The following is a 23,526-nucleotide window of genomic DNA, read 5'->3' as shown; positions in this document are numbered from 1 at the left end:
AAGTCTAGTGGCTACTGGAGCTCTGGTGGTAAAACGTGCTCTGATGATGTCTTGACTACAATAAAACAAATTTAATTGTAGCTCCCCCCCCTTCCCCCAATTGAAATCCATTAGCCTAGGCTGGTTACGTCTAATGCAGGGGGCTAACAATACAGGATTTCCCCCCTTGCGGAGTCACTTCCAGCACCAGGCTACGCCAGGCTGGGCACAGGTCACAGTAGTAGTCTTATCCAAGTTGTGTAATGTGGGGCAGTTAGGAAAACATTTATGTACTGTTGTACTGTGTGGAACTGAAGTCCCAGCAAGCCCTGTCAGCCATGCACTGCTTCACCATGCTGACCCTTGCACAACACCACACTCCCCAAATCCCTCTTTACCATCTATAACATAGCACAGCATGGGAGATTCCCGATTTGCGGCCCTGACTCCCTTAGAGCATCTACTGTGGGCCCAGATTTATTCTTGTTATCACTCGTGATAACTTAATGATGCTTCAGCCAAATGGCTCCTAACTGTCATTTTTCAAACGCATGAAAGGAGCTGATTGGTTGGAGCACCATTTAAGATTAGTAATGAGTGATCACATGAATATATCTGGGCCTATGTCCTGTGCTGACTAAGCTAGAACTGGATTTCACCCCATGCTGGGAGCAGCCCAGATATAGTGTGACCAGCCTGGCATAGCCTGCTGCTGATCGCAGGTTTTGCGGGCAGACCCCTGCATAGCAATAACTAACCCAAGCTATGAGCACTTGTACTGTGCTCAACAACGTTTATTCTAAATATAATTACAGGTTGAGTCTCCGATATTCAAAATGCTTGGGACCAGGGGTATTTTGGATAACGGAATATTCCGTATTTTGTAATATTTGCATACCACAATGATATATCTTGGGAATGGGACCCAAATATACACATAGAATGCATTTATGTGTTATTTACACCTTATACACACAGCCTGCAGGTCATTTTATACAATATTTTCAATAATTTTGTGGCTCAAAGTTTGTGTACATTGAACCATCAAAAATCAAAGGTTTCATTATCTCAGTCAAGCCAAAAAATTCTGTATTTCGGAATATTCCGTATTTCTGAATATTTGGATATGGGAGACTCAACCTGTAATTATTCTATTTTTACACACGTTATACACTTGTATTCATCATCAGGTTGATGACACTGAATAGTGTATATACGTATAGTATAATATACTATACGGCTACAGTAAAGACTGGCTCTTGGGTGGCTCTTCCGGCTGCAAGATGCATCTAGAGAAGCCACTGAGGCAGCAACGGTGCCCCCTTCGGCCTGGCACCCACTTCTAGTTACGGTCCAGTATGCCCGTAATATGAAGCGCCATTTGCTTTTTTTCCAAGTGGCTTTCATCCTTTAATCCCATTTTTTGATTACGGGTTCCTTTCTGGATTTCGAGTGGGCTACGATCAAACACCAGCACATTTTACAGAGGTAAGGTGTAATGTTAGCGTAAGAGTGACTTCTGCGGGTCACAATCATTCTCTACAATGTTTGGGTGTATCTGTGTGACAGACAGGGGGCAGTGTCTGTGAACAGGCGCTGATTGGCCCCTTCGTATTTCCTTGTTGCATTCCAGGCTCAGCTGCTGAATTTGGACATCTGCACAAAGGAGGAGGCTGAGATCACCCTGACGAAGGAGCTGTCCCCAGTTATCGAACATTTCCAGATGAAATATAACAAAGAGCAGCAGCTAATCCGTGTAAGTGTGCGGGAAATAAATGGAAATTAATCTGTATAATGCCTATTATTCTATCCTTTGTCACTGATCTAGTGTATTTGGTTAAACTTTGTCGGTTATCTTCCCTTTTACATTTTCAGGAAAATATGACGACTGTATCAAAGCAGACGGCCAGACTTACCAATGTATTGTTTAAATTTGTCAAAAAAGCCGTTCACTTGTGGCAGGTTTTGGAAATGGGACTCTCCCAGCAAGAAAATATCCTGCAGGAAAAATTTGAAAACTGCCATCAGAAGCACAATACAGAGAACCAGGTACAGACCCTCTGTGTGTATTATAACACTATATCTCACTATATTGTCACTTCTAGTCTATCTTATATCTCCCGATCTCTGTGTATTATAACGCTCCTCTTCTATCTTCTTATTCCTTACTTTCAGCCCATCTTATATCTCACCCTCTCTGTATATAATAGCGCTCCTCTTCCTTCTTCTTCTTCCTTACTTCCAGCCCATCTTATATCTCCCCCTCTCTGTATACAATAGTTCTCCTCTTCTATCTTCTTATTCCTTACTTCCAGCCCATCTTATATCTCCCCCTCTCTGTGTATTATAACGCTCCTCTTCTATCTTCTTATTCCTTACTTCCAGCCCATCTTATATCTCCCGCTTTCTGTGTATTATAACGCTCCTCTTCTATCTTCTTATTCCTTACTTTCAGCCCATCTTATATCTCACCCTCTCTGTATATAATAGCGCTCCTCTTCCTTCTTCTTCTTCCTTACTTCCAGCCCATCTTATATCTCCCCCTCTCTGTATACAATAGTTCTCCTCTTCTATCTTCTTATTCCTTACTTCCAGCCCATCTTATATCTCCCCCTCTCTGTGTATTATAACGCTCCTCTTCTATCTTCTTATTCCTTACTTCCAGCCCATCTTATATCTCTCGCTTTCTGTGTATTATAACGCTCCTCTTCTATCTTCTTATTCCTTACTTCCAGCCCATCTTATATCTCCCTCTCTCTGTGTATTATAACGCTCCTCTTCTATCTTCTTATTCCTTACTTCCAGCCCATCTTATATCTCCCGCTTTCTGTGTATTATAACGCTCCTCTTCTATCTTCTTATTCCTTACTTCCAGCCCATCTTATATCTCCGGCTCTGTGTATTATAATGCTCCTCTTCTATCTTCTTATTCCTTATTTCCAGGCCATCTTCTATCTCCCGCTCTCTGTGTATTATAACGCTCCTCTTCTATCTTCTTATTCCTTACTTCCAGCCCATCTTCTATCTCCCGCTCTCTGTGTATTATAACGCTCCTCTTCTATCTTCTTATTCCTTACTTCCAGCCCATCTTCTATCTCCCGCTCTCTGTGTATTATAACGCTCCTCTTCCTTCTTCTTATTCCTTACTTCCAGCCCATCTTCTATCTCCCGCTCTCTGTGTATTATAAAGCTCCTCTTCTATCTTCTTATTCCTTACTTCCAGCTCATCTTCTATCTCCCGCTCTCTGTGTATTATAATGCTCCTCTTCTATCTTCTTATTCCTTACTTCCAGCCCATCTTATATCTCCCGCTCTCTGTGTATTATAACGCTCCTCTTCTATCTTCTTATTCCTTACTTCCTGCCCATCTTATATCTCCCCCTCTCTGTGTATTATAACGCTCCTCTTCCTTCTTCTTATTCCTTACTTCCAGCCCATCTTCTATCTCCCGCTCTCTGTGTATTATAAAGCTCCTCTTCTATCTTCTTATTCCTTACTTCCAGCCCATCTTATATCTCCCGCTCTCTGTGTATTATAATGCTCCTCTTCTATCTTCTTATTCCTTACTTCCAGCCCATCTTATATCTCCCGCTCTGTGTATTATAACACTCCTCTTCTATCTTCTTACTCCTTACTTCCAGCCCATCTTATATCTCCCCCTCTCTGTGTATTATAACACTCCTCTTCTATCTTCTTATTCCTTACTTCCAGCCCATCTTATATCTCCCGCTCTCTGTGTATTATAACACTCCTCTTCTATCTTCTTATTCCTTACTTCCAGCCCATCTTATATCTCCCGCTCTCTGTGTATTATAACGCTCCTCTTCTATCTTCTTATTCCTTACTTCCAGCCCATCTTATATCTCCCACTCTCTGTGTATTATAACGCTCCTCTTCTATCTTCTTATTCCTTACTTCCAGCCCATCTTATATCTCCCACTCTCTGTGTATTATAACGCTCCTCTTCTATCTTCTTATTCCTTACTTCCAGCCCATCTTATATCTCCCGCTCTCTGTGTATTATAACGCTCCTCTTCTATCTTCTTATTCCTTACTTCCAGCTCATCTTATATATCCACCTCTGCTCTCCTAATAACTCATTGTTCTGTCTATTGTACATACAGGCAAAGGAAGCTAATCTGGACATTATACTGGACACTCTGAGACAGGAGAGCACCAGGGACCAGTTGTCTGTCGTTATGGGGAAGGCAAAGGCATGTTTGCAGGACATTAAAACAGGGTGAGTTCTGAGACCACATGAGCGTTGTATGTCACCTGATAAAAGACCACTGAATGTAAATGTACGCCTCTTTACCTTGAATAGTTACTACTGATCAACACACAAGATGTTTTAGATAAAGGTGAGAATGTAGGGAATAAATTTGCCTATGAGCAGTGACTTCCTGCCTGTAGTAGTATGTATATACAGTACACAGCCCTTCATGCAGGAACTATTTATATTTGATGAAGAGTCACGACAGGAAATTCACAAAATTAGACGTCCTATTTGTTCAATGTGTAATAAGCCTTTTGAAAAATATTCTTAAATAATGAGCATGGGCAATACTTTATTGGTTGGGTTGGTGTGTGCATTAACGCCAGCCACGCCTGTCTATTTTCACATTGAGGCACACTTCTAATCTCCAGAGGCAGTTCCAAAGATCGGAGACTATTGATATTTGCTGGGCAGACCAATGAGCTTGTCTGTTCACTAGACAACAGAGACCTCACTATCACAATGTGACAACATACCCTTGTATTTGTGCCTCAGTGAGTGGGTACTTTGTGTGTAGATAGTGGGTTTACTTGCATTTTATATCCTTTTGCTTATTTAGCAGAGTTTGGGAGACTGAGAAGTCATTTAAGTTCAGGAGAACAAGGATATACAATGTAAATGTTTGGTTATAACACTCTCGCATTTCATCACAATGATAGTAACTTCTTCAGAGGGAAAAGTCACTTAAGCTCACGAGAACATACGTCCAGGAAATAAAATAAAATTGTTACCCTTATTTTCCTCCAAAACTAGTGAGAATACCATATACTTTGTTAGCATTGTGTGTATCATTTCTCCTGTTTATTTAATTGTTTATCTGGTATCGCTCCGTAAGTCTGTTATGACTGATATTAATAGGTAAGTAGTATTATTCATTATAATAAAATAGAGAAGTATCGGTATCAGACAAAGAAAGTTGTTTGATGGGCCTTACATGACCGACTGTCAGATATTCCTTCATTTTTTTACAAAGGGTCATGTGACAAATGACATCACTATCACCAAAATAAGTTATTCTACTAGAGAGCCAACACTTTCCTCTAAGTATAAGGATATATCTACAGGATATTTTGCATAAAGTCATGATGTTTGTGTACTATAGACATTTAAAGTACACAATATAGGTGTTGAATTCTGTCTTAATATGAATATCTCTTTCTTCACTGAACAGATACGAGAAATTTCATGAAAGGCAAGTTACCATCAGTGAATCCTATCCTGCCATGGTTCTGGCTGAATTACTGGCTTATAGCTCATCTGTCAGCAAATTCTTCAGCTGTAAAGAGGTGTATGGACAGGTGAGGCCCAAATGTCTGCAACGCCAGAGCACAAAGGGCCTGGTGCTGAGATAAACGGAGGTCGGGTTTGCGGGTGTATCGTGCGTGTTTTTGCACTGCGTCTGATCCGCAGCAGAATGTACGAAGTATGTACAATGCGGTGTCGTACGCAACTCAGTTGCAGGATGTAGTTGGCAGACCGGCGGACTGGATGCCGGCGGACTAAATCCCGACGCTGGAAGTCCAACGCAGGACTTAAGATAGGCGTCGTAATACTGATGCCTATCTTAATCCCGATGCCGGAATACAGACAGACACCAGCCCGAACCAGGTAAGGCCAGGGCCTTCTTGACTGTTAGTTGCAGGGGGGGGGGGTTACTTTTAGGTGGCATAGCGGGTTTAGTGTTAGTTATTTTTTTAGGGTTAGGCACCCCTAGGGGTGGTTAGGGTTAGGCACCACCGGGTGGGGGGGGGGGGGGAAGGTTAGGCACTAAGGGGGGAGACTTAGGTTCAGGCACTAACAGGAAGGGTTAGGGTGCGTGGTGGGGAGGGTTAGGCTACAAGAAGGGAAGGTTAGGGGGAGAAGGGGGGAGGGTAAGTATAGTTATCCGATTGGGATACCAACCATCAGGATGCCGCTGTCGGGTATTTTGACAGGAGGCATCCTGACAGCCGGCGTTACATACCGATTCCCTCAGTTGCATCTCCACTTGTAGCTAAGGGGGCGTTGCTGGGCAGTATTGGTGCTTATGCAAGTAGGCAAAGTCCTGAGAGGGCTTATCGCCTGAACTGCGGGCGTCCTGTTTTCAGATGGAGCTCTTGGGGCAAAGCATCACAGGGGTTCCATGGACCAGGTCTGCAGAACAGCTACCTTGTTGTCTCTTCTCCACCTCTGTAGATGATGACTTTCGCCGGAGAGACCTCCTAGGTGGTGACTAATTTTAAGCGTTTCTCCCCTTCCATTGACAGTCACCTTGAACCATTCCATCTCATACCCCAGTTGACATACAAAATTGACATTTTTCGAAGTTATCGTTAAATCCCTTTTCCTGATGACAGCTCTTCTTTCTTGTAGCTTCTACTCTCTTTTAATTTTGTCTGAGCTAATAGTAAACAGGGAAGTATTAGGAAGTAATAGGGGAGAAGAGTCGACCCGTTTTGTGCCAGCGGCCTGCATGCCAGAGGTGAGACCTAAACCATTGTCCATGGCCTTGTACTGCTTTGGAGAATAATATTTAAAAGTACGTACTAAAAACCAACTAAGCAGAATATATGGATCTCTACAACAGTGATATGTGGTTGGCTTGATCAGAGTCCAACCACATCTATTCATTGGGCTGAATGGGAAATCCTGTTGGCTGATGGCTGTGTGTGAGTAATCATAGGCCATCAGAAACATTGTACCTCTTTTGATACAGTCGCTTAGTCCATATACCGAATGTGTCAACTAGGACACTCGCGTAAAGAACCAATTGTCACGGATGAAGCCATTCGGTGTTCTGAGCAAAGACCAGACCGCAACAGGTACAGCTTTTCCTGTTGACTGATGGTCTTCAGCCAAATGGGCCGATCAGATCAACCAGATCACAGGGTGTGTGGCCAAATGCAGGTGACACTGAAGAGCTCACTCGTATAAATGAACAAGGCCCCACAAAATACCCCCAAAAAATCTATATGTAGATTTTCAAGCTGCCATCATGTGTCTGTGATTCATTGATTGTTACAATGTTTTTAAAGGATTTGCCCTTAAAATTAGAAGAATCTGATGGTAAAGACATTCTAAGCTCCGAGACCACATCCCAAGAACCACCAAACACTCCAGTTGGAGATGGACTTGTATCAAGACCAGCGGAATCCTCACAAGGCATAGACGACAACGCTGGTCTTTCCCGGGATCACACTGCAGAAAATACTGGTGTGGATACGCTTCAGTCCCCTGAAACAGAGACCACCGGGAATATGGATGGAGGAAATGTGGCTGATGAACCTTGTGAGAAGTCACCTAACCTGAACCATTGCGATAATGAAAATAATGAGATGTTTGAGTCGCAGCGTCCGGAGAGCCGTGATAGCGAGCAATGTGTGGTAAGTAAATGCTGTACCTGCTGAAATATGGTGCTACTTCAGCCAGGGCAAACTCAAGTCCTCCCTACGGCCACACTAGAGGTTACAAGTTTAGGTGGCCGCACCATATATGTTCAAAGTATTCGCACCTAATTTAAAGTTATACACATAACTGCTTGTTAATACAATATAGTTGCTACTTGTTACATGTAATAAAACTCTGTAATACATTATCTAATAATTCAATATTTTTTACTCGGTTGCCAGAGTTTTATTACATTTTTTAAATTACTTTATAGTTTCTCATTTCTGAAATCTTCAAACGTTTGACCGTATGATTGCTTTGCTAAATCCTGACATTTATATAAAGTTGTTTAGGGAACATAAATGTTCTGTATTCCTTCTGGACTTAAGCTGGGTACACACGTAAAGATTTTCTGTCCAACCATCCAACTAGTTGATTGGTTGGAACGAAAATCTGGTAAGGTATGAAAGCAAATGACAATCAGCAATTTGCTCATAAATGCCGGAAAATGGACAAAAACTGTTGTTTGAACAATTTGTTTAGATCAAACATTTAACAAACTTGTCTGACGACCATTTTCATCTGTTTTCTGGCATTTAGGAGCAAATTGCTGATCATCAGTTACTCCCATACGTTACCAGATTTTCATTCCAACCAATCAACTAGTTGGATGGTTGGACAGAAAATCTTTACGTGTGTATGCAGCACTAGTAAGATGAGGACAGTCTGTGTACAATTTAAAATCTAATAGAACTGACTTACTTGCAGTATCATAGGTAACAACAATTCCATATATATATTTGAAAATGAGGGGCTTGAGCAGTGGTGCCATTTTAGTTTAAGCATGCTCTTTGTGCCTGTCATTGGGTATAAATCGTATTATTTCTTTGATGCAGTCTAGAAGAACAATGTTTTCCTGTATTTTTGCAGTTTGAATGCTCTTACTGGGTTACCTTGTGTATGCAGGTATCTATTATCGCTAAGGGTTTATCCAGCTCATCTTACTTGTATGAGGTTTACAATATTGACAATATTTTGATGAGTGCAGTCGACAAGCATTCCTTGCAAAGAATGAGGCGTTTCCAAAAATACTGTTTACTTCAGCTTCATGTATGTTCCTCGTGGTTCTAACGGGATGAGAGGTTTGGCTTTCATGGGACGATTACACCTTTTGTACTGTGCGCCAAGTGGGATATTTCTACATCTCCACTCAACAAGGAGAAGTTTTAGTTTGTGCAGTTGTCTACCAAGTTTACACCTAGATGTGCATTGGGCCACCCAGGAGATTATATTGGATCGTGAATTGCCGATGCCCCATTTACTGGAATCCAGAAAAGTAACCACCTTGCTTGTTTCTAGATTAGATCACCGGTAGAGGAAAACCCTACTGCTCCCTTCGTACTGGAGAGCTTCACAACCTCCAAAGGCCATACATATACAGTGTTACTAGATGGCAGAGAACTTGGATCCAAGTCCTCTGCAGAAGATGAGACCATGGCTGGTAATGTCTTCTTCACTGAGGCACTTATAGAAGATCAATGTCCTTGGAACCTGAATCTAATGGTTTTGATGGAGGAGTTGATTGCTGGACTGAAAGAAAAGTTAGTGTACAATATTACTTCTTGTTTTATTCTGGACATACTGTGTGTGCAATGTCAGATTACTAAAAGGACCTGAGAATATAGATCTAATTGTTTCATTTTATTTTAATGTCTTCTTACAAACCGTGTCCCAACATAGTATCTCCGTCTTTTGGCTCTTAATGAAGTCCCCCTCCCCCTCACAGTCTTCACTGTACACTTCACTTCCAGTCTATAAAGTAAAGTGAAATGGGTGAAAACACATTGGCCGGCAGGAGTCCATGTAATAAATTCTGCAATGAAAGCTTGGGGTTGCTAATATATCACTGCAGGCCTATGACCTCTATAGCATCAGTGAGTCTCTCGCTGCTGCCAACCACTGATCGATACACTCAGCCTGGAGTATATATGTCATATATTAGGAATATGTTACTATTACAGGTCTGGAATCGATTATTCTGGATGCTTCTAACTTTTCTGGAGACTTTCAGTAATTTGGAATACCCAGAGTACACTATATTATATTTAATACTTACCCTTTACTTTCCCCTCACTGCCCCTGGTAATCTCCTACTAAGTAAGTCATTTAGCAGTGCTCCTCGCAGTGACTGTAGGAGGAAGCATCTGGTGATCATTGAGTAGAAGCAATTTGTTTTCTGTATTAAGGAACCTTTCTGGATAAAGGATTCCGGTTATGAGATCTTTAAAGTATATGGTGTACAGTGTATTCATTAACTCATCTCGCTTCCAGAATCCGCCTGGGGTTCTATGAGCACCTAGAAAGCTGGTTTGAGGAAACCGTTTCCAATTCCCGCACTGTTGTTCTCGCCAAGAAGGAGAAACTGAAATCCGAGTTGGACCTACGCTACCACCTCCACAAGCCTCGGAGCCAGCGTATAGAGATGGACATCCACAACGTCAGAGCAGGTATAGCTAAGTGGTTAAGTGTTCTGGGCACATAACAATGGCACAGATCCTAGTATTGGGTCTTTCTCACTGTGATAAGTGACCTGTCTCCCTGAGCTCCAGATGCCAAACTCTAGTAAGCTGGATCTCTGCTGACGGAGCTACACAGAGATTGGGATAAGCTATGTAATAAATCATATCTCATTGATAGGTTTACCGACACAGACACCAAATACATTTACTATATAACCCTTTAGCCGGTCCCTTAGTTTCATGTGTCACGTCCTTATGATTTGGGTGTGTTACTATTATACTGCATTTATAGTGTTTTGTCATTTTCTCATATTTAGAAATGCTTCCATACATTAACAGATCTTAACATACACCCTGTTTTTTTAAAGCGGGGATCGTTTTTACTTTATTTTCTAGAAGTAATAAGGCAACTAGTTAAGTGAGAAATGTGAAAAATTGTTAATGAATTATATACTATAGTGTTCACTCTAGCTCCGGCGGCAGGCAGGGCGCCGGAGCTAGAGAGGGCAACCTTATGCGCGCGCCCGAAAAGGGGGCGTGGTCATGAAAAGGGGGCGTGTCTATAAGAGGCGTCCCCTTTTCGTCATACTTGGGGGCGTGCCCGGCGCTTACGGACATGCCGGGCAGCCCCCAAGCGCTGCAGAAAGGGAGAGTAGATGCCGGGCAAAAAGGGTGCTTTTTGCCCTCCAGAAGGAGGGCAGGGCGCCGCGCCCCGCTAAAACAGCCTAGCGGGAACGCTAATACTATGGTGTGTTTTTGGAGTGGGGTGGGGGAAATACAAAACTAATACAGGTTGAGTCTCCCATATCCAAATATATAAGTACGGAATATTCCGAAATACGGAATAATTTTGGCATGACTGAGATAATGAAACCTTTGATTTTTGATGGTTCAATGTACACAAACTTTGTCTAAGGCACAAATTATTAAAAATATTGTATAAAATTACCTTCAGGCTGTGTGTATAAGGTGTATATGAAACATAAATGAATTTCATTTCTGTACACAAACTTTGCTTGAGCCACAAAATTATTGCAAATATTGTATAAAATGACCTGCAGGCTGTGTGTATAAGGTGTATATAACACATAAATGCGTTCTGTGTGTATATTTGGGTCCCATTCCCAAGTTATTTCATTATAGTATGCAAATATTCCAAAATACGGAATATTCCGTTATCCAAAATACCCCTGGTCCCAAGCATTTTGGATATGGGAGACTCAACCTGCTGTACCAATAATGACCACAAGATGGCGATCAACATATTTTATCCAAACTGTTTTGTTGTCGCATGTACAGTAGACTGTGCTAGGGACCTGTTTCAGAGTTTTACACTAATGCAATTGCAGCTGCGATCTCTTACGCAGCTGCTGTGCGAAAATATGCAAATTTCGCAGACGGCGGGATATCTATTGAATCAGGCCCTAGGGCAGGAACCGTCTATACCGTTCTTCGGTTATGTATTTCATGCATATATCAAACACGTGATATGGCATTTGACAAAATCAGGACATCCCGTCACTAACGAGTTGCCCCTGCGATGCCTCCTCTTCTGCTATATATTTTACAAATGAAATACTGCGCTGTTTTCTCCCTTCCAGCCGAGTTGCTTCTTCACTCAGAGCGCGTCGATTGTCACTGTGAGGGGATTAAACAAGCGCTGAACAACCTGAAGGAAGAGAGCGCTTCACTCATCAATAAGATGAAAACTGAGAGCGACAACTTCCGCAGCAAGATCAGCACCATGGAAAGTACTTTCCTGAACACCAACAAGTCAGAGAAGTGAGTATTTTCTGGTCACAATGCTGCTGGTCACACAGGCTGAGTTCCAGCGTCACACATAGGATGAGATCCAGGGCCTGATTCAGACCCGCTCGCGAGCGCTGAGCGCTCACAACCGGGTCGATGGTGCCCTAGTGCGCATGTGCACAATGGAGGGAGCTCCGTCGTGCGCATGCGCGAGACCCGCATAGCGACGGCCAAGCCGTCGTTATGGATCTCGCACCAAAGGCTGGTCAGTGACAGCACGCCCCCTTTGGTGGGCGTGCCGGGGGCGTTGCTGCCCAGACGGAGGCGTTCCCATGGGAGTGCTTTTGGCTCTGATAGAGCCAAAAGCACTCCTGGGCTTGCGGCAGCGAGACCCTACCGTAGGGTCTCGTCGCAAGCCCGATGGTCGCGATGGTCTTGACCATCGCGACCATCTTTTTGGCAGCTCGCATATGCTGTGGGTGGTCACCCACAGCTATGCGAGCGGCCAGGAGGCCGCTCCAATTTTAGGTAGGAGGGCCCTGATTCAGAGCGAGCGCTCTTGTCAGAGCGTCCGGCTCTGAATCAGGCCCCCAGTCCTTAGGCCTGTTAGTGAGGCCATATTATGACTTAAGTAAATGTTCCTTTTACTAGATGGTAGTGCAGCCTTAAGTCTTTCTGCAGTGTCTTTCAGTAATGTGCTCAACAAGACAAATATTTAATATTATTGCCCAGATTGATTCAAAGAAATGGATATAACAGTGAGTACCAAAAATCCTGTTATTATCGTTTAATAATATTACACCACCCATTACGCAGCTCTGTACAGAGAGGATATCTGCAATCCACATCAGTCCTTGGCCCATTGGCGTGTACTGTCTAACACACAAATACACCGTGGTACATTATTTCGTTAGCCAACTAAGCTACCAGTATATTTTCAGAGTGTGGGAGAAAACCGGAGTACCCGGAGAAAACCCACGCAAATGTAGGGAGAACATACAAACTCCACGCCCTGGTTAGGAATTGAACTCAGGAGCCCGGCGCTGTGAGGCAGCGACTAATCAGTGTGCCCATTGTGCTGTGTGCTAATCTGAAGGATGCTGTTTCTTTTTTCATTTTTAAACCTTTTATTTCAGACTGGTGACTCTGTGCGACTCTCTGCCCTCCACCTTGGATAGTCATGTCAGCGGAGTGCAAACCGCCATGAGGTCCTACAGACAACACGTGGAGGAGATGCTGGGAAAGTTGTGTGACACCAACTCCGATTTCATCAAATCTTTTAGGTAAATGCTGGGAATTCTCTAAGGGGGGATTGAACACTCCACGTTGCGCCTGCTCGATATCTGACTGCGCACGTTACCACTTTTTACGATAAGGGATCTTCATTCATATTGGCGAAGGTACATTGGAGCAGGCAGGGCGTCGGATTAAACCTCTTGGAGGCACAGCGCAATTAAGACCCCTACTCTCCGGCCCTCCCCCTCTTGTCAGCAGTGGCCACACTCATCATGCTGGTACTTGTAGTGCTACAACAGCCGATGGTGACCACTGTTAGCTGTGCCAGCAGGATGCAGTCAGTATATGAGTGACTGCCCTCAGGGGAGTCCGCACTCACCTGTCACCGGCTGCCCATCAGTCACCTGACATCCAGCGGTGACTCAATCACTGTAATCGCCGCTAACACAACACAAACCGATGTAACATCCGCTCTCATTGTTCTGCACTCAGGCGTCAGTGTCCCCTGATTGGTCACCCCGTCCCACACACAGGGTCAGCGCGCTCAGCCACCCTCGTCATACCGCCAGCCCCCACTACAGTGCAGCAGTATGATCTGGCCAGGGAAGGATTCATCCATCTATGGGGGCGGTGAGCGTTCACAACTGATCCAACGTCAGGCGGAAATGTACGCCTGAGGCCGGAAATACTGGTGTGTTTTGCGTCGGGTGTTTCATGAGATACGTGTGACTCTAAGTACACCCATAAAACGTCAATCTTTGAGACTTTTTTTGACAAGTACATCTGGGTTTCAAAATGGGCCAAACACTAAATCAGTCCCTAGGAGTGTAACATCGATGCTTACTGCCATTTACAGGTTATTCTCAGAGGGTGGAAACTTTTCTCCTGCTGAGATTGAGAATCTTCGCAAGAGACTGCACAAGGCATCAGCCATCATCACCTCCTTCGAGGGGTCCATCATGGTGGATTTGGAGGGATTGGAATCACAGTGCTTAGAGCAGGTAATTTGTGAGCTGTTCTCCAACATAAAATAATAGGAGTTACTGTTGGTTTGTATATACCTTTTTGTCACTTTAAATACTTTTCTTTATATTGCACCAAACCTTTAATGTGCAATAGGTTTAGGAGTTTGTTTATTTTCAGTGACCTTGGTAACTATGGGGTAAATGTAATAGCCTGCAGACAGCAGGCATCAGCGAGTCCTGTGCGAGACAGCCGAATATTTCAAAGTAGCAGTAATTTAAAAGGCAAAATCAACCTGGTTTCCTTTTAATTGACCGCTACTTTAAAACATCGGGCTGGCTCGCACAGAATTCGCCGATGCCTGCAGTCCGCAGGCTATTACCCCATATCTGCTTTACATTGAACACAGTTGTGTTCCAGAACAGGTTTGTGTCATATCCAAGGGCAAATCATTTTTCTAAATCAATGGATTCCCTCAGGAGCCCTTGTCTACTACAGCAACGACTTGTCAGGTTAGAAGACACCAGTAAGGAGACCAGTAGAGACACTTGAAGTTTCATTACGCTACATTGTTTCTGTTTTCTTCTAAATCTTTATAGTCTCGTTTATGGCTGAATTTAGTTACAAGAGTGAGAGGACATTAGTGGGTATAATTACATTAATGGATATAGTGGGTATAGTTACATTACTGGGTATAGTGGGTATACTGTAGTCACATTAATGGGTATAGTAGGTGTAGTTACATTATTGGGTATAGTTACGAAGCGGCGGCATTTGGAAGCTACTGCTTCTCTGCAGATTTGACATAAAAAATATAATTTGATATATATATTTTGTGATGACCTGGGGTAATTTAACTCGGTAGAGGGGTCTTGGTGCTTAAATAAGGTTAAATGAACAAAAATGGTGCTTTACTGGTATCGGAATACAGGAACAAAATAATAGAAGCCTAGTCCCCCACTACCTCACTTTTTGAGCTATAATGGGTAACTAGTTCTTCCTGCAGGTATGGACACGGCCTCCTGGCCTGCACTGGCCTGACTTGGCTGCCACAGCTTTACATAAACACAGTCTCAGAGATGTATGGTCCTCCCTGCCTCTTGCAGATCTTGACCCTGGCCTCCTGGCTCACTGGGCATTTTTGCTGCCACAGTTCCACTTGGACTGTATACACAGGGCAGCCTCAAATGACCGTCTAGTCCCTCTTGTACTATCACCACTCGGCAGCCCTTAGGTGTGGTCTCACTTCCACTTTCATCCCTGTGTGCGTGATCCCTCCAGCTCCACACAGAATCTATGGCTTTATATCGCCATCTATCTCCATCTTTATATATAATAGGTGCCCAACCACACACTCTGCACCCATTTAGTATACTTTACTCTCTGGAATCCCGCTCTGGTGCTGTGCAAATCAAAAGGTAAATGACACCATTTTCCCTGAGATTTGTGCATGCGCAGTACAGAAATTTCCGGGAGCATGTCGCTGGCATGTCAAGGGGGCTGCAAGGAGGCTGCACACAGGTCCCCTTCCTCTCTTACTCTACCTCTAGGTGTTCATTACACATGGCACTTTTTGTTACATAGGTTGCCGTGTGAAAGATGTGATCTGCATCCACTTATAAGTACAGGACGAAACCTGAGCTTTACGCACTTTGGAGATGGAGGCGAATTCTAGTCCTTTTACACAGAGGAAAAGTTTGCGCAGTGTAGGGAATGACCCAGTTAATGAACCCTCTCCATCCGTTTATCTCATGTAAACCATATCTCTGTACAAAGTGAAAAACAGGCGCAGTCATTTGCCGAATACATGCTAACCGAATAACGGTCTCCTCCGCATAAATCCCACCATTAGCCGGTGCCAATGGTGCAAACTTTACTCCTCCACAAACGCAGCTCCAGTAATTTGCCCCGCAAACCCATGCACAGGACCACCAAAGAGATCTTTACCCTGCACGTCTGGTGTTTAGCGCATCATAAATGAAGTCTGTGGACGCCAACAGAGGAATTTTTCTACCCTGAGAAGTTTTGCCATTACCCCTCCCTATTGCAAATTTATATGCCACACCCCTGCTCACCATGCTATGTCACCCACGATTTTGAAATTTTTTAAAAATCATTATATAGTTGCTCACTGCATGCTGCTATATTTTCCGATGTAATATTCCCCCTTGTCTCCGACTTGTCTAGTCTGCACCCTGGGCTCCTACCTATCCCTGCTATACCCAAGTCTGTAGGTATTACAATTATTCTTTACATATCACCTGGTCAGTATAGTGGTGTAGAAATGTAGTGTGTTCTGTCCTTTGACGTAGGCCACAGAGGTCGTAAAGAAGTTTGAAGACCGATTCCTCAGTTTAACTACAGACACGATTTTCCTGGAGACTGTTCAGAAATTGCTGACAAATCTGCAGGTGAAGATGAAGGCGCTGGTAAGTGAGGGGACTATACAGTAGCTTTGGGAATGACAGGAAACAGGCACTCTATAAGGGATAAATTCATTATGTGCAGGGGGAGGGGGATGGTACTAAATGTTCAGTATAACCCAAGGTAGCATTTTGCAAATATCTTACTGACTGTCCTTGAAACTGTCCAAATTATTTCTTTATCAGACTAGTTGGTAGATGTACAGTATTTCTCCTCCTTGGCTTGCCTTTATGCAATAACAAAAATTTTGCCTGTAGTCATTCATTTGTTTGTACTGTAGGTTGTTACCAGCAATTCTCAGTCTCAGCAGATAAACTGTTACCTGGAACAGCTCCGGATTAAGACGGATGCCTGTGCTTATCCCAACATGGATAAAGAGGTATGTTGTAAATGTGCTAAGAAACCAGCTACTGATTCTACCCAGAGGAGCTTCTTTCTATACTTTCATTTATTAATGGGGCTGTCTGCTTTTACCCCGCTTCCACCTATTATGTTATAAAGTTACGTGAAGACTGAGCCAAATCATGTGACAACTTGTGTCACTGGAAGACTCAATTGCGTCGATTTGGAGATGTGCAGGCAGTGCCTGCAATGTGCCATTGGATTGGCGGCAACGTCACACTGCTTCGGCCCTAAATCGTGCATTTTAGTTCGCAGCCCCATAGGACTGTGTCTTACAATACGTGATGCAGGGGCTATGGTAAGTGCGGCTGAAGTGTGCACTGTATCGCAGGCTTCACACCTAATTGAATTGACCTCAACCAGGTCGGATTCTAATTCTCAGCTTTAGGCTGTCATTTCTTATGCCAATCGATTAATGAAATACATTAAGGCACATACACAATTTGCTGCTATAGTTTAAGTGAATAGAAGGTTCTCAAAAATTGTTATTCACCAGTTTGTTCATTAAGAAAAAAAATCTTATTTTGTTTGTCTGCCTGTTCCATATGCAAAAAAAAAGAACAATTATTAGGTAAAAGAAAATAAAGTTTTTTTTTATTTATAAAGATTCTTCAGGCTTTTAAATGTTTTCTTCCCCCACATTCGGAGTTCGGCTGATCAAGACAGAAAGAAAATAGTTCCGATGACTCTGGATTTTGCAGTGCACTGTGATGTCCAGCCTCACTGCATCCCCCATTGTTGTCTAAAGGCTCAGTAATGTAGGATTCATCGGCAGATAATTATGAAAGCTGTGTTGTTACCCATATCACCTAATTGGATGTTTGCTTTCATTTTGTAACCTGTGCTAGATAGATGACAGATTCTGATTGGTTGGTTTATGGGGAACACTATCCGTATTTGCACCAGTTATAATAATTGTCCACCTAAACGTGTCACATTAACACGTCATTCCCTCTGGTAACAGGCAGTGACCAGTAAAGAGCTGTATGTATATATGAAAACAGTCATGGAAGAAGTGAGCAAACGCAGCCGTTATCTGTCATGTCTCCTGGTAAGCGAACATTTTGTATTGTAAACATTCTAACTGGTGAATGAGACTTCAGACAAAGGGGCATTTTTCTCAGTAGGTCACCGATTTCGGCAATAAGTAGGGTTTCTATTATAGACGCTGACACAGTGATGAAGAATCCACTTATCACCGTAATTTAGTACAAATAATAATAACCGGGGCACCTGAGCAATAAGTAATAATGGCCTGGAGGGTAAAGGTTAACCTACAGATTCGCCGGGCAGTCTTTGCAGCTGTGTGCATGCGTCGTGACCAGGTTTGTCAGCTCGACCAGTGGAACTGAAAGCCCAGATTTGTGATCATGTGAAAACAAAGTTTAAAAATAGATTACATGTATTAAAAATGAAAACGAGCCCTTTTCAAAGAATATTTTTTTTTCATACAGATCTGTCCACATACATCTATCCTCCATGCACTACACGTCGCGCCACACACAACGCGGGAGCTCCGTATGCCTCGGTAGCGCTGAGCGTCTTCCGTGCAACTTTTAAACCTTCAAATACGTCTTATTTACACAGTCATGTGTATAGGACGCACAAGCAGCTTCTGCTGATTAAAATGATATGTGGCATGCCTATGTTCTGTGTGTGACTGCGGGTGTATCTGTATGTGAAATGCTACGTTACAGTGTCAGCGGCTGTAACACTGTAACGTAGCATTTCGCATGAAGATGCAGACGCTCAGAGAACACAGGCATGCCGCATATCATTTTAATCAGCAGAAGCTGCTTGGACGTCCTATACACATCACTGTGTGAATAAGACGCATTTGAAGGTATAATTTGTCGCTATGGAGTCATGGCATGGCGCGATTAGAAGGCTGTTTATCGCACAAGGAAGCTAGGACACATCTGTAATTCATAATATTGTCGCACAATATGGGTGGCTACTCACATTCAAGGCCGTAATTAGGATAGTGCGAGCTGTGCCACCGCACAGGGCACCACAGGGCAGGGGGCGCTGTTCGAGCCTTTCAATTTTCTTTTTATAATCATTCTCACTTGTAGCTTCCTCTTATGTTATCCCCAGCATCTCCCGGCTTCTCCGTCTTTACCCTGGCCCTTCCTCATGAGGCCATGACCCTTTTTCAGGTGCATTTTATCCCCATTTGAAAAATAGGGGGGGCGCCAATGCTCTTTCTGGCACAGGGCACCAAAAAGTCTAGTTACGGCTCTGTTCACATCAGACATCCGAACATGGCCGCTGTACGAATTATAGTTGTGCATGACCCAAATCAGGCTCAAATTCTCAACTTTGCATGTGATACAGTGCATAGAGACAAACCACAGCGGAACATTCCCTGGACAGAAAGATAAAGGTGCTTGAAAACGGGGGAGTGGAGATCCGAACGCAGGCGTGCCTAATTATGCGAACGGCGTTTTATGGGAGTGCATAATTAACAAAGTAGTGTCATGGCACACGTGACATGGGAGGTTTTACACTGACATGATTGTAGAGCTTAAGAGAGGGTAAGGTCAACCTTAAGCTCTACGACCAGTTCCGATGCTCGCGATTAATCCTTATATGGCCGGAGATGACGTGTAATGCGTACGAGATGGGGGCGTTTTTTTAGCGATCCGACCGCTTCCTCCCCTTGGTCGGCCAGCTAACGATCCGACCTTAGGGATGCAACATGCGTGTGCATCATTTGTATATCCGGCCCCTTTTCCTGTACGACCGTGCGGCAGCAACGACCGACTCTGAATGAGGTCCATAGTGTGTACATATATATATATATATGCATATACATCCGATTGTCTATGCCTGCTATTGCGCCGAGTGCCACACCTTACTCTACTGCATGTTTTCCTTTTGTTGTAAGGGCACCGGCCAATGTGTATGCTGTTTGTGAAAAAAAATAGCAGCAAAGCGGGCGGCACTCCTCGGATTTCTATAAACAGATCGCCAGATTACATTGACGAAAAATGTAATTAAACATTTGAAACTTTGGAATCATGGAGCCATAGTGTGGTGATCTGCTTATAGAAATCCGCAGAGGAGTGCCGTCCGCCTTGCTGATATATATATATAATATATATACACACATATATATACACACACACACATATAGTTTATATATAGTATATATATCCACACCCAGTATATTTAAATATATATATATATATATATATATATACATACATACATACATACATACACACACACACAGTATATATACATATAGGCCCTGATTTAGAGCCGCTCGTAAGCGGCCGCTCGTTCGTTCTGACCGATGTTCGCACATCTGCGCATGTGTACGGATTGTAATACGCATGCGTGAACCAGTCAGTGCGGCCGAAAATCGTCTGTTCACTAAATAGCGAATGCCTGCTATTTTGAGTGACAGAAGGAGGCGTATGTGGGTGGTAACAGGGGAAGGTGCTTGAAAACGGGGAGTGGAGATCAGAACGCAGGCGTGCTTAAAGGTCAAAACGGGCGTTTTAAGGGAGTGCATAATTAATCCACCAGCGTCATTGACCACGTCACTTGGTTTTTTTTAACTCAGAACTGCTCGCAAAATAGCGGTTGAAAAAACCAACCACAAGAATAGCGAGCAGTTCATACGCTGTACGATGTACTCGATTAATCTATTAAATAGTGGACATGACGTATGGTGCGAGCGGCAAGGGGGCGTATTTTACAAAATTACAACCACAAGTTTTGTTCGCTCGTTCAGACTTAGAGGCGTGAACAGACCGCAAAGAGCGAATGGTTCATTTGAATAGCCACCCCTTGTTTTTGAACGAACGACCGCAAATAGCGAGCGGCTCTGAATGAGGGCCATATAGTGTATATGTTTATATATTATATATACTGTGTGTGTATATAAATATATGTGCAGTTTATATGTATATATATATATATATCACATATATATTTTATATATATATATATATACACACACATACAGTTTATATGTGTGTATATATACTGTGCACACATTATATATCTATAAACACTTTTTAAAGAATATTTAATATTATATAAGATATGTATACATATCAATACATATACCACTACACTGCAGCAGCCTGGTATTAAGGAATGAAAACCAGCAGCTCACCTTGGGGACTAAAAAAAAACACACCCTGCTGCAGATAGTGCTGCTGCTGTCAGTGTCACCAGCCATGGAGGACCTGGAGCTGTGAGCCTGTGTGACTGAGGTGCCAGTAGTCGGTACGCGTCCGGGGGTGGGGTGTGGTCGGCCCTCAGGGTGATGACGCGGTGCGGTGGTGGCGGGCGGGACCTATGTGACGTCACACGCAGTGACATCACATGATGGGTAGGCTCCGCCGGCTGTTACTAGTGCTGGGAGGGCTGGAAAAGCCCAGCCCTCCATTGCGCTGCCCTTGCAGTATGGGTTTCCACCGGCGTTCAGGTGTTATGTCACGTGTCACAGCCGCGACCGGCAGGGGGGGGTGTTATGCAGGGCCAGGGGGGGCGTGGACGGCCCTGAGGCGATGGTCTTGACCATCTCGACCATCATCATGGACGCTCGCACAAGCTGTGGGTGGTAACCCACAGCTATGCGAGCGTCCATGAGGACGCTCCTAAAACAGGTAGGAGGGCCCTGATTCAGCGAGCGCTCTGGTCAGAGCGTTCAGCTCTGAATCAGTCCCTAAATTAGCGAAATATATAGGCTTAAAATCTACCAAAAACATAAAAAGTGATCCCGTCCCACACTCAATCCCTGGATTCAATTAATTGTTTATCAGAATAACACTCGGGCGCCATGTCTGTGCGTATGGCAAAATGACAGAACACCATTCACCTTGCTGGGTCTCAGAACATCCTGGATAACAGTGATGATGGCCCCATACCTGTATTCTGCTGCTTTTATTCTCACTCCGTTTTCTCCTCATAGGATCCCTGCCCAGTTCTTTCAGAAGCCCCGTTACAGGGCCCAATTGCAGCAGCGTCCCGCACAGATGTCTCATTGCCGCAAGAGAATAAAGTCACATTTGGGACCCCAGACAACCTGCTAAGTCCAAGCAGACTTGGAAAACTGGTTCTAGATGATGCAGCCGTGAGTGTGATCAAGAACATCATGAAGTGAGTATGCGGTCAGCGCCCTTACACGGGAGGAAGTCTCGTGGATCACTCACTGACCGTTCTTGTGTTACATTTCTCAGTCGTCCAGTTCGGGAAGCGTAAATAGAAGATAAGTTACCTAGTTTCCGTGTTCCGGCAGTATATAATGAAGTCCTACTATCCAGTTGCTCAGTTTTGGCCTTGTTTTCAGGTGTGGTGCAGAATGTCGACATGGCCTGAATGGCAAAATGGGTGTTATAACATGTCAAATGTCGACATTGCCAGAATGTCAACATCGTGCATGCTGACAATCGGTATGTCGACGTAGCATTTTCAGACGATCCTTACCCTACCTTAACCCACAGCCTAGCACTAAAATGGGCTGCCGACATTATGACCACGTAGATATTTTGTCCATGTCGACCAGTTGGCATGTTGCGTAGTGTTTTTAGACGATCCTAGCCCACAGCCTAACACTAAAATGGACTGCCGACATTATGATCACGTAGACATTTTGTCCATGTTGACAGTCGGCAGGTTGACAGTGTTTTCAGATGATTCTTAACCACAACCTAACCCTAACACTAAAGTGGACTGTCGACATTCTGCCTGTCAATATTAACAAAGTTGTCATTACGGTCATGTCATTATGATCATGTCGACATTTTGTCCATGTTGACATAACGGCTGCATACTCTTGTTTTCACACTTCTGGAAGTCTAAGCCGTATTTCTTTGTTGCCGTGCTCACACACTCATACAGAACTTCCAGGATAATATCTTGCACTCAGCTAGGTAGTAATAATAATAATAATTGGGGTACCTACGACGTCAAACACGTTCTATCGAATTAACGATCACAATACATTTAATGGCTGTTTAATTCCAGCTATAAAGTCAGTAAAAGCCCCAGTGTAAGATGCAGATATCATTTGTTCTCAGGGCACAGCAAGCGTATGGGGAATCTCATCCAGAGCATGAAGATGGAAGCCCACCGCAGCCCACCGCAGCAGGTACGGAGAATTCCCCGCAGAATAAGTGTATATCGCCACCTCCACACAAGCGCACATTACACAGACAACAGCACCGGCAGCACAATACTACACGTATGTTACAATGACTGTGTTATTGCTGGTCAGCTTCCCTAGTCAGTAACTGTATGTTACATGTCTGCTTTCATGGGTATTAATTATAATTTACCCTACGCAGCGCTTTACAGATAATATGTAATCATTAACATCAGATCCTGCCCCAGTGGTTCTTACAATCTATAGGGTCTATGTACTAAGCCTGGGAAAGAGAGTGAATGGAGATAAAGTACCAACCCATCAGCTCCTAACTGTCACTTTACAGGCTGTGTTTGAAAAATGACAGTTAGGAGCTGATTGGTTTGTACTTTATCTCAGTCAACTTTATCTCTCTTCAAGGCTTAGTACATAGACCCCTATATTCCGTGGAGGAAGGTCACGCAAATAGTGGGGCTTCATGGTGATAAGTGGGTGGGGCGAGTAAC

The 23,526-nt window shown here is 43.6% G+C and overlaps 1 protein-coding gene across 2 annotated transcripts in view; it reads left to right on the top strand.

Annotated features, from left to right (window-relative positions):
* The window catches only part of CCDC180 (coiled-coil domain containing 180), a 67,096-nt gene that overhangs the window by 31,602 nt on the left and 11,968 nt on the right, over nucleotides 1–23,526 (top strand). For both annotated transcript variants that reach the window (XM_088452231.1, XM_088452153.1), the window contains 15 exons: nucleotides 1,613–1,735; nucleotides 1,855–2,028; nucleotides 4,104–4,219; nucleotides 5,427–5,553; nucleotides 7,270–7,617; nucleotides 8,981–9,222; nucleotides 9,953–10,128; nucleotides 11,742–11,922; nucleotides 13,026–13,172; nucleotides 13,982–14,126; nucleotides 16,401–16,517; nucleotides 16,793–16,891; nucleotides 17,879–17,965; nucleotides 21,848–22,035; nucleotides 22,956–23,026. In XM_088452231.1, coding sequence (XP_088308357.1) covers nucleotides 1,613–1,735; nucleotides 1,855–2,028; nucleotides 4,104–4,219; nucleotides 5,427–5,553; nucleotides 7,270–7,617; nucleotides 8,981–9,222; nucleotides 9,953–10,128; nucleotides 11,742–11,922; nucleotides 13,026–13,172; nucleotides 13,982–14,126; nucleotides 16,401–16,517; nucleotides 16,793–16,891; nucleotides 17,879–17,965; nucleotides 21,848–22,035; nucleotides 22,956–23,026 — 2,341 coding nt within the window. The remainder of the gene's footprint in view (nucleotides 1–1,612; nucleotides 1,736–1,854; nucleotides 2,029–4,103; nucleotides 4,220–5,426; nucleotides 5,554–7,269; nucleotides 7,618–8,980; nucleotides 9,223–9,952; nucleotides 10,129–11,741; nucleotides 11,923–13,025; nucleotides 13,173–13,981; nucleotides 14,127–16,400; nucleotides 16,518–16,792; nucleotides 16,892–17,878; nucleotides 17,966–21,847; nucleotides 22,036–22,955; nucleotides 23,027–23,526) is intronic.

Source organism: Taudactylus pleione, unplaced genomic scaffold (genome assembly GCF_031769625.1).
Source record: "Taudactylus pleione unplaced genomic scaffold, aTauple2 ptg000003l, whole genome shotgun sequence".
Classification (NCBI taxonomy): domain Eukaryota; kingdom Metazoa; phylum Chordata; class Amphibia; order Anura; family Myobatrachidae; genus Taudactylus; species Taudactylus pleione.
Note: the sequence above shows the minus strand (reverse complement) of the source record. Positions and strands in the feature narration are given on the sequence as shown.